This window comes from Protobothrops mucrosquamatus, unplaced genomic scaffold, assembly GCF_001527695.2.
Source record: "Protobothrops mucrosquamatus isolate PMUCROS unplaced genomic scaffold, P.Mucros_1.0 scaffold1302, whole genome shotgun sequence".
NCBI classification, from domain to species: domain Eukaryota; kingdom Metazoa; phylum Chordata; class Lepidosauria; order Squamata; family Viperidae; genus Protobothrops; species Protobothrops mucrosquamatus.
The window spans coordinates 151,714-169,421 of NW_015387503.1; the positions used below are offsets into that span (position 1 = coordinate 151,714).

Genomic DNA, 17,708 nt, shown 5'->3' on the forward strand with positions numbered 1-17,708 from the left:
CAAGCATATCAGACATATGGTGTTTGCACCCTTTCAAAAGATGCTGAACTGCAAGTTCTGTCAAACCCAGCCAGCACACCCAATTGTGAGAGATGCTAGAAGAGTAATTCAGCAATATCTACAAAGGCAGAAAATCCCTATTAACATATTGTGCGTTTGAAAATTTTGTTCAGTGAGTTCTCATCTAACATCTTTGAGTGACATGCAGTTCAGCTTTATTATGTGTTATATATTTTTATCTATAGAGTCAAAGAATAATGCTTTACACTAGTCAAGCCTTTGAAATGAGTTAGGAACAAAAACAAAAGACAAAACTAGTAAAAGGGGTAATATGCTAATCAACCAGTTTACCAAATCAACCTGTTCTTCTTTATAAGGCTAATCAATAAATTGGACCAGCTTTATCCTTACAAAACTGTCTGAAAAATCATTAAATTAGATCAGCTCCTTTTCATGATTTTTCATTCAAATCTGTAATATTCATAAGCAATACTGAGCATTATAATGCAATAGAAAGATGAGAGAATTAACTTTTAAAATATTCTTACATTCTGCAATATGCAATTTCTTCTCTTGGATTACGGAATTCTTCACTTGATAAAAGGATAAATTGTTGATTGTTGCAATGGCATTAATAACCAGTTCCTCACATTCCTCAACCGACTTGCACTCTAGTGATTTAGAAGAGACGGTTTTAGTAGTTTGTCATGATACTGATTATGAAGTTCATAACTTCAGTGATTCTAGTATAAAACGTTACACTGTCATACAATGAAGCCAAACAATCAACTGCTGTAATAAGGAACTGGCAACATTTCAAAAAAATTCTGATGCTGAACTCAGTCTTTTTGTCTGAGGCCATTTCGAAGCATGAAATCATGTGTGTATACAAATGGATGGATGTACACATTCATTTTATGAGACCCTTCATTGATAGATTGATTATGCGCCATCAAGTCAGCGTTGACTGTTAGTACCACATAGATTTTTTTTTTCCCCAGGAGAAACCCTTCATACTGACATCTGAATACATGATATGCCCAGCAAGAACCTTGGAAAGTTTTGAAAAAAGCAAAGAAAAATTTTTTTGAAGATAAAATTCCTGCCAATTCTCTTTTTCTAATTTCTGATATCAGCTAATAAAATGGATACCATGTCGATGACAATCACCGTAGATTTTAAAACGCACAGAATTGAAACTGAAAGAACTACAGGAATGCTGTCCCAATTATAGTGGCCTTTAGGGGCTACACGATTATGATGCAACAAGGTGAACTGAAATCAATCCTTTAAAATTGCCAGTTTATACAATATACAGCCAATACATGTTTTGCAGGATGTGGATTAAACAGCAGGACACTGAAAGAGCCAAGGAGCTTACAGATAAAAGATAGATAGATATTGGTGAACTTTTAACTACGGTATGCATCTAGTTCTGCATTTCTGAACCTTCCAGCCTTTCCCAACTTGGTGCCCTCAAGTTATGTTAGATTTCAACTCCAACTGACATGGCCACATCTGGATTATCCACTGGCCCTGCGTACCCAAGAACCTTTAAAAAAAATTGCTGCAGAAATTCCCTAATATAATGCAAATATATATTTATAGTTCGGGAAGGGGGAGGCGACAATTCTAAGCGTGTCTAGTGTTTTCGGAAAATGTACATTAATATCAGCCAAATGATTCTGATACTGATGATTTGTCTTCTACAAATTATATATTCAAAAAGCAATCCTTACCAAGTACTGTAATAAGTAATGCCACAATGTGATGATTAGTTGCCAAACCTGCACCTACATTTGGATGAATGGACAGATTGGCAATCACTCTTATCAGCTTGATGAGAATGTCTTCTGCTTCAGAAGGGTGTCTGAGATTCTTTATTTCGCCATCTTTCCACAGTTTATGATTGGGAACATTTTCACAGTAAGTTTGGAAAAGTGCTATGAGTGTATCAATGCTTCCTTGCTCCTCAAAAAATTGTTCCCGGGCTCGATTGTTCTTTGCTGTTAAATTGCCAAGAATGAAAATGATACGGATAACTAAATCCTGAAATGGAACATAAGAAAGGAAATAATTTGCTGCAAATAAAACAGATAATTTCCATTTCAATAAATAATTCAATAATGTTTGGGGGGGAAAAATCTAGTTCACTTCTGTTCATATTGAACAGAATATTCAATAAACAGTTCATATTTAAAAGTACAAAAGTGAAAGAATACATAATGCAACCTAGCACGATCTTATTTATCTATCACATTTACATATGCATANTAATTTGCTGCAAATAAAACAGATAATTTCCATTTCAATAAATAATTCAATAATGTTTGGGGGGGAAAAATCTAGTTCACTTCTGTTCATATTGAACAGAATATTCAATAAACAGTTCATATTTAAAAGTACAAAAGTGAAAGAATACATAATGCAACCTAGCACGATCTTATTTATCTATCACATTTACATATGCATATGGCAGTGATGGCGAACCTTTTAGAGACCGAGTGCCCAAACTGCAACCCAAAACCCACTTATGCATCCTCGAGTGCCGGGTGGGTGTGGCCCATTGGCTGGGTGTGGCCAACTGGGTGTGTGGCCAATTGGGTTGGTGTGGCTGCAGTGGTAACGGCAGACTGGGTGGGACTAAAAAGGTTCAATCAATCAATTTCAACTTTCCAAGATCTTTTTTTTTCCCGCAAGAAGTTGAAATTGACTGATTGAACCTTTTTTTTTTTTTGCACACGGCGGCAGAGGCCTAAAGCGAAAAGATTTTATAAAACCCAGCTGAAGGCCTAGGACTGGGGCGACGGCGCGCGTGCCCACAGAGAGGGCTCTGAGTGCCGCCTCTGGCACCCATGCCATAGGTTCGCCACCATTGGCATATGGCATTAGACATTCCTTACAGGAGCATATACTCTCTAGCAATATTTTCAAAACATAATTTTTCACAATTCTAAGCACACATTTATAACTCTGATTTCAATAACAGATCTAAATCAAATCTCAACACACTACCCAACTACAAATTATAATATTTATATAACCCAGTAATACTGTAAAAGTATTTGTGTAAAAGCAACACAGATTCAATAACTGTCAATGAAAGAGTTATTTTGTTGTGTATTATTGAGAATGGGGCTGAAGAAAATTTGGAAAACAGGAGATGGGAATTAATTTGCTTTTAGAATATCCATTCCTCCTTCTTCTAAACAAATACTTAGCAAAGAAAAACTCATTGTAAAACTGATTCACTTTTATCTTTAAGACATAATCCTCTTCTATTATAATACGTAATATTAAAATAAAGACATAAGTTTTGAGCAATCCCTTTCTGCAAGGAAGAACGTAATAGATGCATCAAGCAACCGATGTATGAGAAAAATGAACTTCAAGATGCTCATTTTCTAATACTGTTAAAAATTACTGGCTACCTAATGAGAATTAGGGAGTATTAAACAATGATTAACAAGGCTTATTATTAATAACTTATTTTCATCTCAGAAGTTTTATATCTGTATTTGCTCCAAACAACACTTACTAAGAACTTATTACTGACAAACTGAAACTCCTTCATTTTCCACATAAGAGAAGGAGGATTAGGACTTGCTGGTCAGCAGAGTCCTGTTATTCAGTTCTCAGGACAGATATGACGAGACACCATAGGATTGGAACAGGACTCCATATACCTGAATAAATATCACTACTCAGTTGAATTGAGCACATACTGTCACATGACCATTTAATAAAGTGTACTGATACACCCTGGAATAATCCATACTCTGCCTTGTGTGCATCAATACTCCTCTGCAGTAATTCATAGTAAAAGAGGGGGAAAGATTGCACTGTTACGGCATAGGCATCCAAAACAACAACAACAACAACAATAATAATAATAATAAGGGATTTAGCATTAAGAGAGAAGTGTGTGTATTTTTGCATCAGTTTGCTTCCTGCCTTAGTCCCTGCAGATTTCTTGGCAAGGTTTTCCAGATGTGGTTTGCTATTGCCTCCTTCCCAGGGGCTGAGAGAGCACGACCGGTCTAAGATCAGCCACTGCTTCATGCCTAAAGCAGGACTGGAACTCGTGTCCTCCTTGTTTCTAACCCGATGCGTTAACCATTGCACCAAACTGGCTCTTTCAGTATAAATTAGCACATTAAAAATGGACACAGGTTAAAAAATATAGAGCTATGTTAATTTGTAATGAATTGGGATCTTCGCACAGCAACGCAGTCAACAGAAACGTTCAATCTGCTCTTATTATTTGAGAAAATTTGCTTTAATGCAATCTTACTATTCTAAAAATAATTCTCTTTTTCCTTTTATTGGTTGTTCTTTCATTCCATTTAACCAAAAGGTTAAATATAGATGTTTCAGGACCAAGAAATTGCCAATCCCTTGAATCCGTAGATTCCCCTCTATCATTACAGCTTACTAAGTAGAAGCCTTGTACTATCAACATCAGGGGTCTTCAAACTTGGCCCTTTTATGACTTGTGGACTTCAACTGGAATAGTCTGTCAATCTTTCTCCCAGCATGGATTGATTGGGGTTTTTTTTGTAGTCTGCGGTATTGTTCATATCTTTGATTCAGATGTTTACTTTTTTTCATTCTTTTTTCAATTCCTAGATGGCTATTGCTTTAATTATTCTGCTATGTATTGGCATAAAAATATACCTTGTCTTCGTGATATTTTATAAAAGTGTCATTGCTTTTTCCTAGAAATAGTCTCTTCTTTATTTCTTTAGCATATTGTTCAGCTCAGGAAAACAATTATATACTATGTTTAATATTTATGCTCAGTTATGATAACTAAGCATACTGGTTAATATTGCTTTCGTTAATATCTTACATTAATACAGATTTTTAACTTTCAGTGTATACTTTCCTAGTTAACTTTTAAAAATCTTTATTTTTAGCTTTGTGGGTGTCATTCACAAAAATCAAACTGCTAGTGTTTTAACGTCCAGTTTGAATTTAGTGTGGTGAGCCAGTTTGATGTAGTGGTTAAGATGCTGGCCTAGAAACAAGAGACTGTAAGTTCTAGTTCAGGGATCTTCAAACTTGGCCCTTTTCTGACTTGTGGACTTCAGCTCCCAGAATTCCTCTGCCAGGCACGCTGGCTGAGGAATTCTGGGAGTTGAAGTCCACAAGTCAGAAAAGGGCCAAGTTTGAAGACCCCTGATCTACATCTACAGGCAGTCTTTGACTTACAACCAATAGCTTAGTTTAGTAACCGTTAAAAGTTACGACACTAAAAAAAAAGTGACTTGCAACCAGTTCTCGCACGTACCACAGCCACAGTATCCCCATAGTGACACGTTCAGGTGCTTGGCAACTGGCATGTATTTACAAAGGTCACTGCATCCCGGGGTTATATGATCGCCATCTGTGACTTTCCCAGCTGGCTTCCATCGAGCAAAGTCAATGGGGGAAGCTAGATTGACTTAATGGCCGTGTGATTCATTTAACAACTGCAGTGATCACTTAACGACCATGACAAAATAGGTGATAAAATAAAGTGCAACTCACTTAATAACCGTCTCGCTTAGCAACAGAAATTCTGGTCCTCATTGTGGTTACAAGTCAAGGACTGTATTGAACCAGGGAGCTGTTTCTAAGTGCCTAAATGGCTGAAGGCATTCATTTCTATCTGGTAAATACACATGAAATTTGTCTCTAAAAATGGACTAACATACATACAACGTAGGCGAATCAAAAGATTAAAATATATATAAAAAAACAGGAGATTAAAAAACTGACCTGCTTTGTTGGATATTTGTTTAGCAGGGCTAAAAATAAGGCATAACATCTGGAGCAATCCGCCAAAGCTGTACAGCAGTCGTTGAAGGAAGAAAGTTTGCTGCATGTTTGAAGCAATAATATAGATGAGGTTTTCTTTTACGACTTCTAACTAAAATCCAAATATTTTGTTCTGTTTTTAAACATTACTCAGAGTACAAAATAAAAAGGCCAGCATTCTCTGTTTTTAGGCAGTTCAATAGAAGGAACAAGCGGCAATGACTTTGATGACTAAAAAGAAAATCAATTCCGTCACAAGGAGTAATGATAATCAAAAGCTTAATTTAAGTTGCTAGTCGAAAATGACCCCCAACCTCTCTACTGCTTCTTTGAGTCCCACTATGACTTCTTGCAGACAACACAAACATCTTCAAGCATTTCAACAAGGAAGACAAAGCAGCAGCAGGCAAGGATAATGCAGCAGCAAAAAAAAACCATGAGGCAGTACCCATAAAAGAGAATATTTATAGCTCAGGGTTGAAATAAAGGTCCTTGGTGCAACCTTAACTTGGTTGTTCTTTTGCAGACGTGTCATTACCCAAACTAGGCAACAGCATCAGTGCACTGGTGACGTTACCTAGTTTGGGCAATGAAACATCTGCAAGAAAACAGTCAAGGTCAGGTTGCACCAAGGACTCCACCTGAGGAAGTGGCTGCTGTAGAAGCAAAGGGGTATTTTTATAGGAAGGAAGAAAAGAGAGCAGCAGCAGCAGTGGAGGGAGAAACGAAGATGGCAAGCCCTGAGGCCCTCAGCTGATGGCAAAAAAACCCCGATTTTGATTAGACCAGTGATGGTGAACCTTTTAGAGACCAAGTGCCCAAAAACAGGCCCCGCCCCTGCTCCACCCTCTGCCTGCCGCAGGGTCACTCACCGCCTTCAGGGCCCGCCGCAGATCGCCCAGGCAGCCCAGCAGCACCAGGGCGGCCACACCCTCTGCCCACGCCCTGCAGCATCAACTGTGCGTTGGGGCGTGAGGGCAGAGTCTTGTCTACGCTGCCTGGCTGCCATGTCCTTGGCTGTGCTGCTCCGCGTGGGCCATGCTCAGGGGCGACTCTCCTCTAGGGAGGCTGCTAGTGAGGAGAGGGTCGCGGGCGGAGGCAAGGCCCGGGCAACGGCATGTGTGCCCACAGAGAGGGCTCTGAGTGCCGCCTCTGGCATCCGTGCCATAGGTTCGCCACCATTGGATTAGACCATTTAACTATGGACTACTGAACAGAAGGGAGAAAAAGTCAACCTATGACTGTATCCAGTCTTAGATGCTGCCTGTTGCCATTGGCCACTGCTACAGATTTACAGATTTCCTCTTTAACATACTGACATTCTTTTTCTAAAGAATTCACACAAAGGATGGAATATAAGAAGTTCTCTGTGTTAAACAAGCAATGCCCCTATTTCATTCCTATGGGGATGTTTTTGATGACCTCTGCCTTAGAGCAGAGGTACATGGGGTACATGGACATACACATACATCCATTCAACTGCATCCTCAAATACAGAAACAGTAGTATTCAGCATAAGATCTTTGGGGGAATAGGCGGAACTTAATTCCTTAATCTCTCCCCAATAAATCAACTCAAAATTAATACTACACCATATCTAATAGTGAAAGGCAACAATCTTTAAAAAAGACACTGGAAGGGATCTTATGCTCTTCGCACCTAATGATTTTGAGGTCAAATTTCTGTTTTGCTTACGCTAAAGTCATAAAAAAAAATCTGCAATCTTGAGCACGGTTGCTATAAAGAAGGAGGAAGCAATGAAGTTTCTTCCTCCTATCTTATAGTAAACCTAAGGCAGGTTACAGCATTAGAAGCAAGGAACAAGTAATCCGTTCCCCACCACACTTATCTGCTGGCTGGGTGAGGGGCAGAAGTACTGACCCTCTTACAGAAACCACAAGTCAAAAAAGAAAATATACCCAAGGGCACCCAGCAGATTGTGGGTGGCCTGCTTGTGTTTAGATTGCAGAAGATTTGTGTTTTCTTATTCAAAAAGTAAGCCAATACAATCGTTCAGGAATTAAACATTATACTGATCCAAAGTATTTCAACAGACACATAACAGTACCTCCATGGAAGCAACAACTTTAATACATGATGAGGTGGGGTTGCTGAAGAGGAAAAAAGATTCTACATGATATTTTTTTAAAAAATAGTGGGGTTACCTGAATATTCTGGCCACATTGGTACACACATCCTTGTCACTCATGCGTTTCTCCAACGTGAGGCAGAGCTCTGGGATTGCTCCATACTCCAGGAATTTGCACCTTGACTGAAGTAAGTCTACCAAGTTCCGTAAAGTGGCAGTGAGCTGGAGAAAATACATTTAAATATGAATTAAACAAACACGGTAAACATAAATTTTATTAGGAGTACTGGATAGTTTGAGAAAAATGTAACAAAATGTTGCATAGCCTTTCTCTGATGGCAGTAGTATGAAACTCAGTGGTATGGAAAATTTAAAATAATATTAGGTTATTTAAACTCCAAAATATGAAACAATGATACAGGCTTGATTATTAAAAACAGACCTACTTGTAAGTCACTTTTATCTGAAAGAATTTTATTCATTGTTCGGAGCTGCTTGCTCTATTTTATCAAATTTATATAATTGTCCACCTTACAATACAAGGGACTCTCGGTGGAGTAGAAGAAATTTAAAAAACAATAGTTCACAAATAACAGCAACAATTATTATTATTATTGATAACATTAACAATTATAAAACACAGCTAAAACAAATCATGGGTGAAGGGATTATAAGGAGAGAGCCATCTTACTAGTTTGCCAGTTCCCAACCAGATGGCGCAACCAGTTCTTGACAGGCCTTTAAAAGTCAGGAGTGATGGGATCAACCTAACTCAGAAGAAGGGATATTCCACAATGCAGGTACCTTTGCCAAGAAGGTCCATTGCCTAGGACTCATCAAATGTAGCTCCCTAAATGACAGATCCCACACCATGCCCTCTGTCTTTGACTTATGTGTTATTCTTGTTTCACAACTGAACAGAGACCTACTAGGCTTCAGTTCATCTTTCTTTGAGCCAACTGACCCAAAACAAATCAAAATGTTCCTGTAAATCCCATCAGTTTTCATATCTCTTAACATGAAATCACCAGGATAAATTTGTTGTCTGAGTTCACACTGAGCCATTTTTAATGAACCTAGAACTTCTTTGTATTATGAATTTATTGAAAAGAGAGTAGATATTTTTCTCTAAAAACATAAAACTGGAATTTCAATTATTTATTTTGCATGTGCTGTCACATCTATTTTGATGCACAATTTTTACGTCATTAGGGCTATTGACAGATGGCAAGACGTAGTTATTTCTTCATATACGTTTACAAACAATTACCATTTAATTAGTAAAGATAGTAACAAATCTTTCAACATGATTTTAAACTTGAGGCTTCAGGTTATATGAGGTACTTATTGTAAGTCACTGAAGGCCCTGCTTATTTCTTAAAACATAAATCCTTTTGTTTGAACTGGCCCTTCTAATGTAAGAACCTGAATAATAACATTCAAGATCGCTCAAATGAGAGTTTTTTTATTATTTTAAACTTACATTTAACTGTTATTAAAATTCAGTAAATTGTTCCAATAATAACTGCAAGGGAATTCTCCTTCTCCACCACTACAAGATATTAATTACAAATTTTGCTGTTTTGGCGTTACATCCACTCCTGAATAGCAATAACTGTAACATTAACCTTTTATTTAGAAAAAAAAATATTTCAAACAATATGGAACTTTTCACAAAACAGATCAGAGCTTGGGACTCTTTTCAAGTCTCATGTAAAGCTAAAGAGCTTTAAAAGGTGATATTGTCTTACATGAAGGGGGTGGGCAGTTTCTAAAAATAGCATTAAATAAACAAACATTTACAGGAATCAGGAATCAATTTCAATATTTCATGATCAGCCTTATTAGAATAAGAGCATTCCCATCCCCCGTTAGTCATAGATGGAACACACATCTTGTGTCTCTCTACTTCAATTATTTCTTTCTTAATTTTATGTCCTGTCTTTTGTTCCAAGGAATGTTACACTGACACAATACGATCAGTTACTGTGGTTTTTGCAACTTTTATCAACAAGAAGTAACCATGCTGTCTTAATCTTAGACAAGAGGCACTATACAAATATTTCACATATAAAGTAAAATAAAACAGACGAATGCAAGACCCACATTCAGCAAGTATACATCTAGAGCTACTGCACATGATAGAAACTAGGAAGAAGTCACAGAAAGATAGAATTGCCTTATTTACTATTCCTTTGGTATGCAGTAAAGTATTCTCCAATAACTTCTATTAATAATTTATCAGTTTCTGATAACGGTCACTATAAATCACAGGTGTCAAAATCGCCGCATCACGTGACGTGTTGCGACGTATCGCAACTTTGTTTGCACTGCCGGAGCTGGGGTGGGCACAGCCTCCGCATGGTGCAAACGGCCCGCAGGCCGGCAATTTGACACCCCTGCTATAGAACATTCTGGAACTATTAAGTTACAGCGCCTGCTGTATATAAGATTGCTTTAGCTAATTCAGAAAACCTCACCAGGGTAGCACAAGGTTAGAACTGGAATAATATAGTTGAGTAGACTGAAAACTTGGAAAACATCTCAGAATAAAAGTAGTAATAAACCATTTCCACAATACCGTTAAGAAAAAAAACTCGGACGATCCACCAAGAACACCATTAGAAAGTTTGACACTTTTTTGTTGAAATAAATGAATAATTGAAATAAAAATGTAATTCTGACCTGGACCAAGAGATGTCCTGAGCTAGAAAATCGAGTATTGTCTTCATTAATTTCATTAATCATTCTCATTACTTGCAGCAGGATTTCAATAGCTCCCTTGTTGACCATTTCATTAATGAGCCTCGCATTGCCAGAAATAAATTTTATAGCACCAGTGCAATAAAGAAAAGCTTCAGTGTTTGTTTGTAAATCTTCAGTTCTCAGAATCTCAAGCAGAGAGTCTATGGAAAAAATTAACATGATGTGAATTTTCTCTCTAGTGCACTTTCACCCCCCTCCCCCGAATGAGATTTACTTCACCCAGGGCTTTTTTTTTTCTTTTTCTTTTAAAGGAACTGTCAAATAAAGTAATAACTTCTCTAACTAAGCTGCCCCAGAGTCACCATGAATGAGTTGGGCAGCCAGATACATTTTCCAAATTAATTAATTATTACTGATTATTGCACACAAAATTACTATAGCATTTCTGATGTAGTAAGCAATATAAATCTGATCAAATAAATAATTCTGCGTTGTTATTTATTTGCAATACTTTGATATAAAGGCATTCAGTGGGACTGCAAAGACAGTTGCTCAAGATTAATTTACTAGCTGCCATCCCAATAATTCAGATAATGGATGAGAAATAGCTGAGGAAATTTATTGAAGGGAAGGAAGTTGCAACAGTGGAACTTCCATTTATACAAACTATCTCTGGCTATTTTTTTCCATTGTAACTATGTGAACATATCCAAAATCCAAGGCCTGCATCGAAAGCTTTCCCAGGTCTAGGAAAGTTTTTGATGAGGACAAAGCAATGGAAATTTTTATTTTGCAAATATAGCCCTCAGTGATTGCAAGAAGGTCCTTTTTTTTAAAAAAAAGGAAATCAGCACACAATTTATTTTGCTTAAATGGAAGTTGCATATAATGAAAAGTCTTGGTCACAATAATAAAAGTGATTGGAGGCTAATTATTTTTGATTACTGGTATGTACTAATCACATGCGTCTTATTTCAGCTAAAAAGTATCTTGTCTGTCTGATAGTAATAACCAGCTACACAGTTTTTACTTTTTGATTTAACTGCCTTACTTTAATTTAAAAACAAAGAGAAGATGTAACATAACATAGTACGTAAAAAGTAAAAGGCATGTAAATGGAAATAAAGACTAGTAAAAACCTTAACTAAACGATCATTTAAATGTCTAATTAACCATAATCTGATCCAAAGTGTTACCATTTTCTTGTCCCAGAATTCCAGATGAAAGAATTGTGTGCAATATGTAAACAAAGTATTAATTTGTCATGGAAATTAGGATAAAAACTCAAGTTCCCTCCCATTCACCATTTAAATATGTCTTGCATCCCTTGATGCAGGAAGAATAATGTGATTTAGCCAAATCAGTGGGAAGGGAGAAGGAGTCAAGCAATATCTAATTGGTTTTTGGAATTCCATGATGAAACAGAGATCAAAGAATAAGCCTGGTGCTTAGTTCTCATTTCTATATATATACATATTTTTCTTGAATTCCAGCTGCAATTTTTATGTCTAGTTCCTACCCAGTAATAACATTTGTATTTCTGATAAGCCAGTGGTTCTCAACCTTTTTAATGCCGCGTAAGTCGAGGACTAAACCGGTCATAAGTCGAGGACTAAACCGGTCGTAAGTCGAGGACTAAACCGGTCGTAAGTTGAGGACTAAACCGGTCGTAAGTCGAGGACTACCCAACCGGTCGTAAGTCGAAGACTAAACCGGTCGTAAGTCGAGGACTACCCAACTGGTCGTAAGTCGAGGACTTTCCCTGCCCGGGAGCGCCGCGCATGCGTGGTTCCACCCCCTGCGCCGGCCGAGGCGTAGCTGGCAAGCGGCAGAGACGGAGCAGGCCGACCACCAGCTGGCCCAGCCCAAGGGAGGTAAGGCACCCGCCGGAAAAGGGGAAAAAAATGGCGGACAAAAAAAATGGCGGACAGCCTTGCTTGGCGACCCCCGTGAAATGGTCAATCGACCCCAAATGGGGTCCCGACCCACAGGTTGAGAACCACTGTGATAAGCTAATATTATCTTCATTAGCTTCAAAAACATTAACATGTTTAGGATAGGCAAAATCAGAAATAGGGGAAAAAAATAACACCAAAATGCAGATTGAAATCATATTTATACTGAACATTTGGCAGTTTCATATTTCCCCGCACATAATAGCAGTATATTATCTTTTCCACATTATAAAAGACATTCTACTGAGTCATAGGATAGCCTATTTACCTACCCAGGATTTGGTCATTCTCCATAAGGGAATCATTTTTTTCACTTCTGCTGATTTTAAATACTAATTTGCAAACATTAAGCAGATTCTTCCCACTCACTTTCAGCTATAAGGAAGAATGGAAAAAGAGAATATACATTAAATAGCTGTACCTTGTTTTAGCTATTCTTTTAAGAGCGGATATGCAACACAGCTCTCGCATTCCAGTTAGCCCTTGACTTAACCACCATTCGTTTTGTGACCATTCAAAGTTACGACTGCACTGGAAAAAGTGACCTAGTACTCTTTTTCACATTTACCACTGCAGGGTCATGTGATCAAAATTTAGATGCTTGGCAACTACTTCCTATTTCTGTAGTGTCCCGAGGTCTTTTGTGACCTTTTCACAAGCAAAGTCAATGGGGAAGCCAGATTCTCTTAACAACCGTGTTACTAACTTAATAACTGCAGTGATTCACTTAATAACTGTGGTAAGAAAGGTCGTAAAATGGAGCAAAGTTCACTTCACTGTCTTGCTCAGTGACAGAAATTTTGGCCTCAAATTTTGTGGTTGTAAGTCAAGGACTACCTGTATGTACAGGCTGTACTTAACTGAAACTAGAAACATTGGCAGCTTTATCATGGCTTTCAAACATATTCCAAAACAAATACTCAAATAAGAGCTCCCATATCAAATTATCAACGTGTGACAGCCATTTATCTGATCCAAGATTATTGGAGACAGAAAAATCTACATGAAAGGAAGTGAAAAAACATTAAATATGATTTTAGGCTCCTCCATTTATACACCAGCATTCAATACTAAATCATATAAAAGAAAGCTTCCTGTAACATCCAACATAACGGAATGTGATTTTAAAATTATCTGCAAGGTGCTGGTTAATATAATGACGTTAAACCGCTTTTCCATGTTATACGCATTTGGGTAATACTAACTGAAATAGTCCTGCTTTAGACACTACATTACAGGAAGAAAAATGTAATTATTATTATTATCCAGACAGATATATTGCACTTCCATATACATATAGAGAATCTGAATTTCCTTGATGAATAGATTTTCCGTTCACTTGAATCCAGCATACCATTCTGAATATGTGAATGGGGAAGTTGTTGAAAGTAGGAAATTGTTAAAAACCTAGCAACGAGTTCTTATAAGTTATTGCATAGCTACTAGGTCAGCGGTTCTCAACCTATGGGTCGTGACCCCATTTGGGGTCAATCGACCATTTCACGGGGGTCGCCAAGCAAGGCTGTCCGCCATTTTTTTCCCCTTTTCCGGCGGGTGCCTTACCTCCCTTGAGCTGGGCCAGCTGGTGGTCAGCCTGCTCCGTCTCTGCCGCTTGCCAGCTACGCCTCGGCCGGCGCAGGGGGCGGAACCACGCATGTGCGGCGCTCCCGGGCAGGGAAAGTCCTTGACTTACGACCAGTTGGGTAGTCCTCGACTTACGACCGGTTTAGTCCTCGACTTATGACCGGTTTAGTCCTCGACTTACGACCGGTTGGGGTCGTGGCATTAAAAAGGTTGAGAACCACTGTACTAGGTAATGATTAGAAGGTCCTGACAAATGTCTCAATTACCATTATAACAAACATACGTTCAAATAAATTAAATAGTATATCACCAATTACATGACCATGATATGATAGTAGCTGTTGCCACCACTTTGTAAAAATGTTATATAAATTTCTGGATGGTTTAGGAGAGATACCATACACTATAATAATGAATATTTGTTTTCCTCTTGAACTTCTTCTGCTATCTATTTCCTTGGTATTCAACCAATCAAGTCAGAAGCCAGAGAACGTGGTTTATGACTTATTCTAGGATTCAAGTAAATGTATTCAAATGAATGCAGTTGTTATACCTTGAAAGCAAAAACTCTCACAAAGTGCAGCTGGTTTTTGACATACAATTTAATTCAAAAAAATTGATTAAAGTAAGCACATGCTATTTTTATCTACTACTGTGTGCTATCACTTGGGCTGAAATTTTATATTTATTTACTTGGAAGTAAACTCGGTTCTAGGTAGCCAAAGGAAGAGCTGCACTGTTAATCTCCTAGATTTCAAGTAAACTTAACAACAGAACAAAAGAAAATTAAATGTAATTTTAAAGAGCGTAAAGCCGAATTCTGCAATCTCCTGCAAAAAATTGATTTAGTAGTTAAAGTTTAGTCCCATTTCTCAGGGTATAACTAGCACTTTCACACATGTATCATATGATCACATTCTGTAACAGGCATGACATATTTAACTTACACCCAGAATGATTTTTGCCAATTTCAAGCCAAGAGGATCTGAAGTAACATCAACTAATTTATATAACACTTTCAACAGTAAATTTCGCCTCTTGAATCGCTTGCCAAGCATATTTCCTTCTTCCAATGTTTGATAAAGAATAGCACAGGCATCACAAAGTTGTTCTACGTTGTTTTCTGTTTGATTTGAAAAAAGCAGAAGGTAAAATTAATGATCCAATATTTTACAGAGAAAGGATTTTTTTTTTAACAAATACCACAAAACCTGCACTATCAACAAACTATTGTAAATTTTATGGACTCAACTGAAGGAGTAAAAACTAAATAACTAGCTTTTGGTTAGTGTCATTCTAATAGATGTTTATATGACCATCCCCACCTTTCCCAGAAATAGCATGCATTTGTCTTCAACTAGAGGTAACTAGACACCAGACTAGGGTCAGGTGTAATCTGCTAACATCTTTTTCATAGGCAATTATGTTTTCCCAGAAACATAGGATCAAAAATATGGGAGTTCTTTGGACTGATGTGAAGATGAGGGAACTGAAGCAGTGAAATGAATATATTGCACCTGACAGATGCTTAGGGCATTCATTTCACCCCTTAAAATTCCTAAAACCATTTCCAAAACGTGTCATGGCTCCACTTATTTTTGAAACGTGGCCTCAAATATGCCACTGAAAGCCTACTGCAGATCTTGGGCTCCCCTCCCTGATTCTTAAAACACTAATCTAAGCAAGCACCCTGTACAATGCCAAGACATAAAAACTGCAACACAGAATTAGTGTTGTATTTAGCAATGGCTTGTATTTGTTATGATTAGGAAAAAATACCCACAAATATGGTGGTCTCAATGTTTTCGTCTTTTAACTTCTAATATGGGATTCATCATTCAAAACATCTAAAATGTACCAGGCAGCCCACTTTTAGTACATGTCATTAATATTTACAGATTCTTTGAAAGCTTATTGTATGCATTCTCAAAGGACTTTTAAACCTTGCAAATACATCTATATGTCTCCATCCCACTTTGCCACCAGGAATATAGGCTATCTTGCCAGCAACGGGACTGTTTAAAATTGGTAATAGGAAAAATATTATTAGAAATAATGAATAGAATGAAGCCTTGAAAAGTCTAGTTTATGAAACCCAAACAAATATTACAGAACTATATTATTTACCAATCTCTAATATATGTAAAATTGGTAAAACTTTTGTTTTCCAATAGCTTTCTTCCTCTTCTTCCATTTCGCTTGCTTCCAAATTATGTTCTGAAACATATATCATTGAAGAGATATATTAACAATGATTTTCAAATAGTCACACAACAAAACTTATGGCAAAACATTTAATAGACTGTAATTTGTTCTATAACAGTATGTACCAATCGGGTAAAAAAAAAATATTGCAACAGAAATTTCTTACTAATCTAACTTCAACAGTCTCTGTAATAAAAAGAAGAAAAACAGGAAACTTAAGCAAAGGCAGACAAGTTCAGAAGTTCCTTCTCTCAGTGGTTTATTGGTATAACCACAGCTTTGTATGCTGGTCACAAAAATGACACTGGTCTACATTTATTGGCTGCTGTTTTTAGCATGTAAAATCCAAGAGCCTTAGCAACACTGAGCTTCAGAGAACTGAATGTTAGTTATCTTAAAAATCTACCTACTGTTACAGAAGAGAATTATTACAATTCTAATAAGTAGTAACTTGCTAGTTTTTCACTTGAATAAATTAACATTTTCTTTTGGTTCACAGAAATCTTTCTTTAATAAAAGCACAAAAAAGCTGAGGCACTGCAACATGCCTGGGAATACACAACAGATCAATCTGGAGAATTTAGCTTTGCCAAACATGATCTGGGCTCTCGTGTCACAAAACCAATACCTATTTTCTTTCCTGTAATAAAATTACACATGTATGCATGTGTGCACATGCCACAAACACACAAATGGCACTCCTTTTTATTTACAAAATCATGTGCTACAAATTTATATGGCTCTGTATGGCTTAAAATCTTTTCCTCTCCTTCTTTCCAAGTTGGTAAGAAATATAGCAGAGTGCCAGTATCAATCTTCTTGAAAGTCACATATAATAAATAATAACAATTACACAGGAAACAAAATGATATGGATGTGCAAAATATTCCACGCACATTCCTGTGTATGGAATCGGCTGTACCAACTAGTCTGTTCCACACAAGTTTAATCCAGAGACATACTCAGAATATGCACAGTAAGTTCTGGGCATGTTCCAGGGAGAGTGAAAAATGGGAAAACATAATGCCATTGGTTACAGCCAGATTGTGATTCCCCTGATACAGTCTAACTAAAATATCATCTGAGAGCACATTTTCCACTTGATCTGGTACTCCACAAAATGGATATTAGATAATATGGAAAATGATACCAACATTCACTTTCAAAGAGTTTCCATCTTCTGAAAGAATACAGAAGGGTAACAGGGATGCCTTCCATTCCCAACTCCCTCAAGTGCTCTCTCTCTCTCTCTCTCTCTCTCTCTCTCTCTCTCTCTCCCCCCCCGTCTCTCTCCGTCTCTTTCTGTCTCAGCTTAAATGGGTTGAATCTAGGGAAGGTTACATAAGCAAGATCCTCACCACTAGGCG

General features: G+C 37.4%; 1 protein-coding gene across 1 annotated transcript in view; it reads right to left on the reverse strand.

The window, feature by feature from the left end:
- Positions 1-17,708, reverse strand: part of ARMC2 (armadillo repeat containing 2) — a 42,547-nt gene that overhangs the window by 5,936 nt on the left and 18,903 nt on the right. Inside the window, exons 7-14 of the mRNA XM_015821317.1 lie at positions 16,264-16,353; positions 15,084-15,259; positions 12,825-12,927; positions 10,577-10,797; positions 7,968-8,113; positions 5,764-5,863; positions 1,740-2,049; positions 549-671 (exon numbers count right to left, since the gene is read on the reverse strand). Of these exons, the coding sequence (XP_015676803.1) occupies positions 549-671; positions 1,740-2,049; positions 5,764-5,863; positions 7,968-8,113; positions 10,577-10,797; positions 12,825-12,927; positions 15,084-15,259; positions 16,264-16,353 (1,269 nt within the window). The remainder of the gene's footprint in view (positions 1-548; positions 672-1,739; positions 2,050-5,763; positions 5,864-7,967; positions 8,114-10,576; positions 10,798-12,824; positions 12,928-15,083; positions 15,260-16,263; positions 16,354-17,708) is intronic.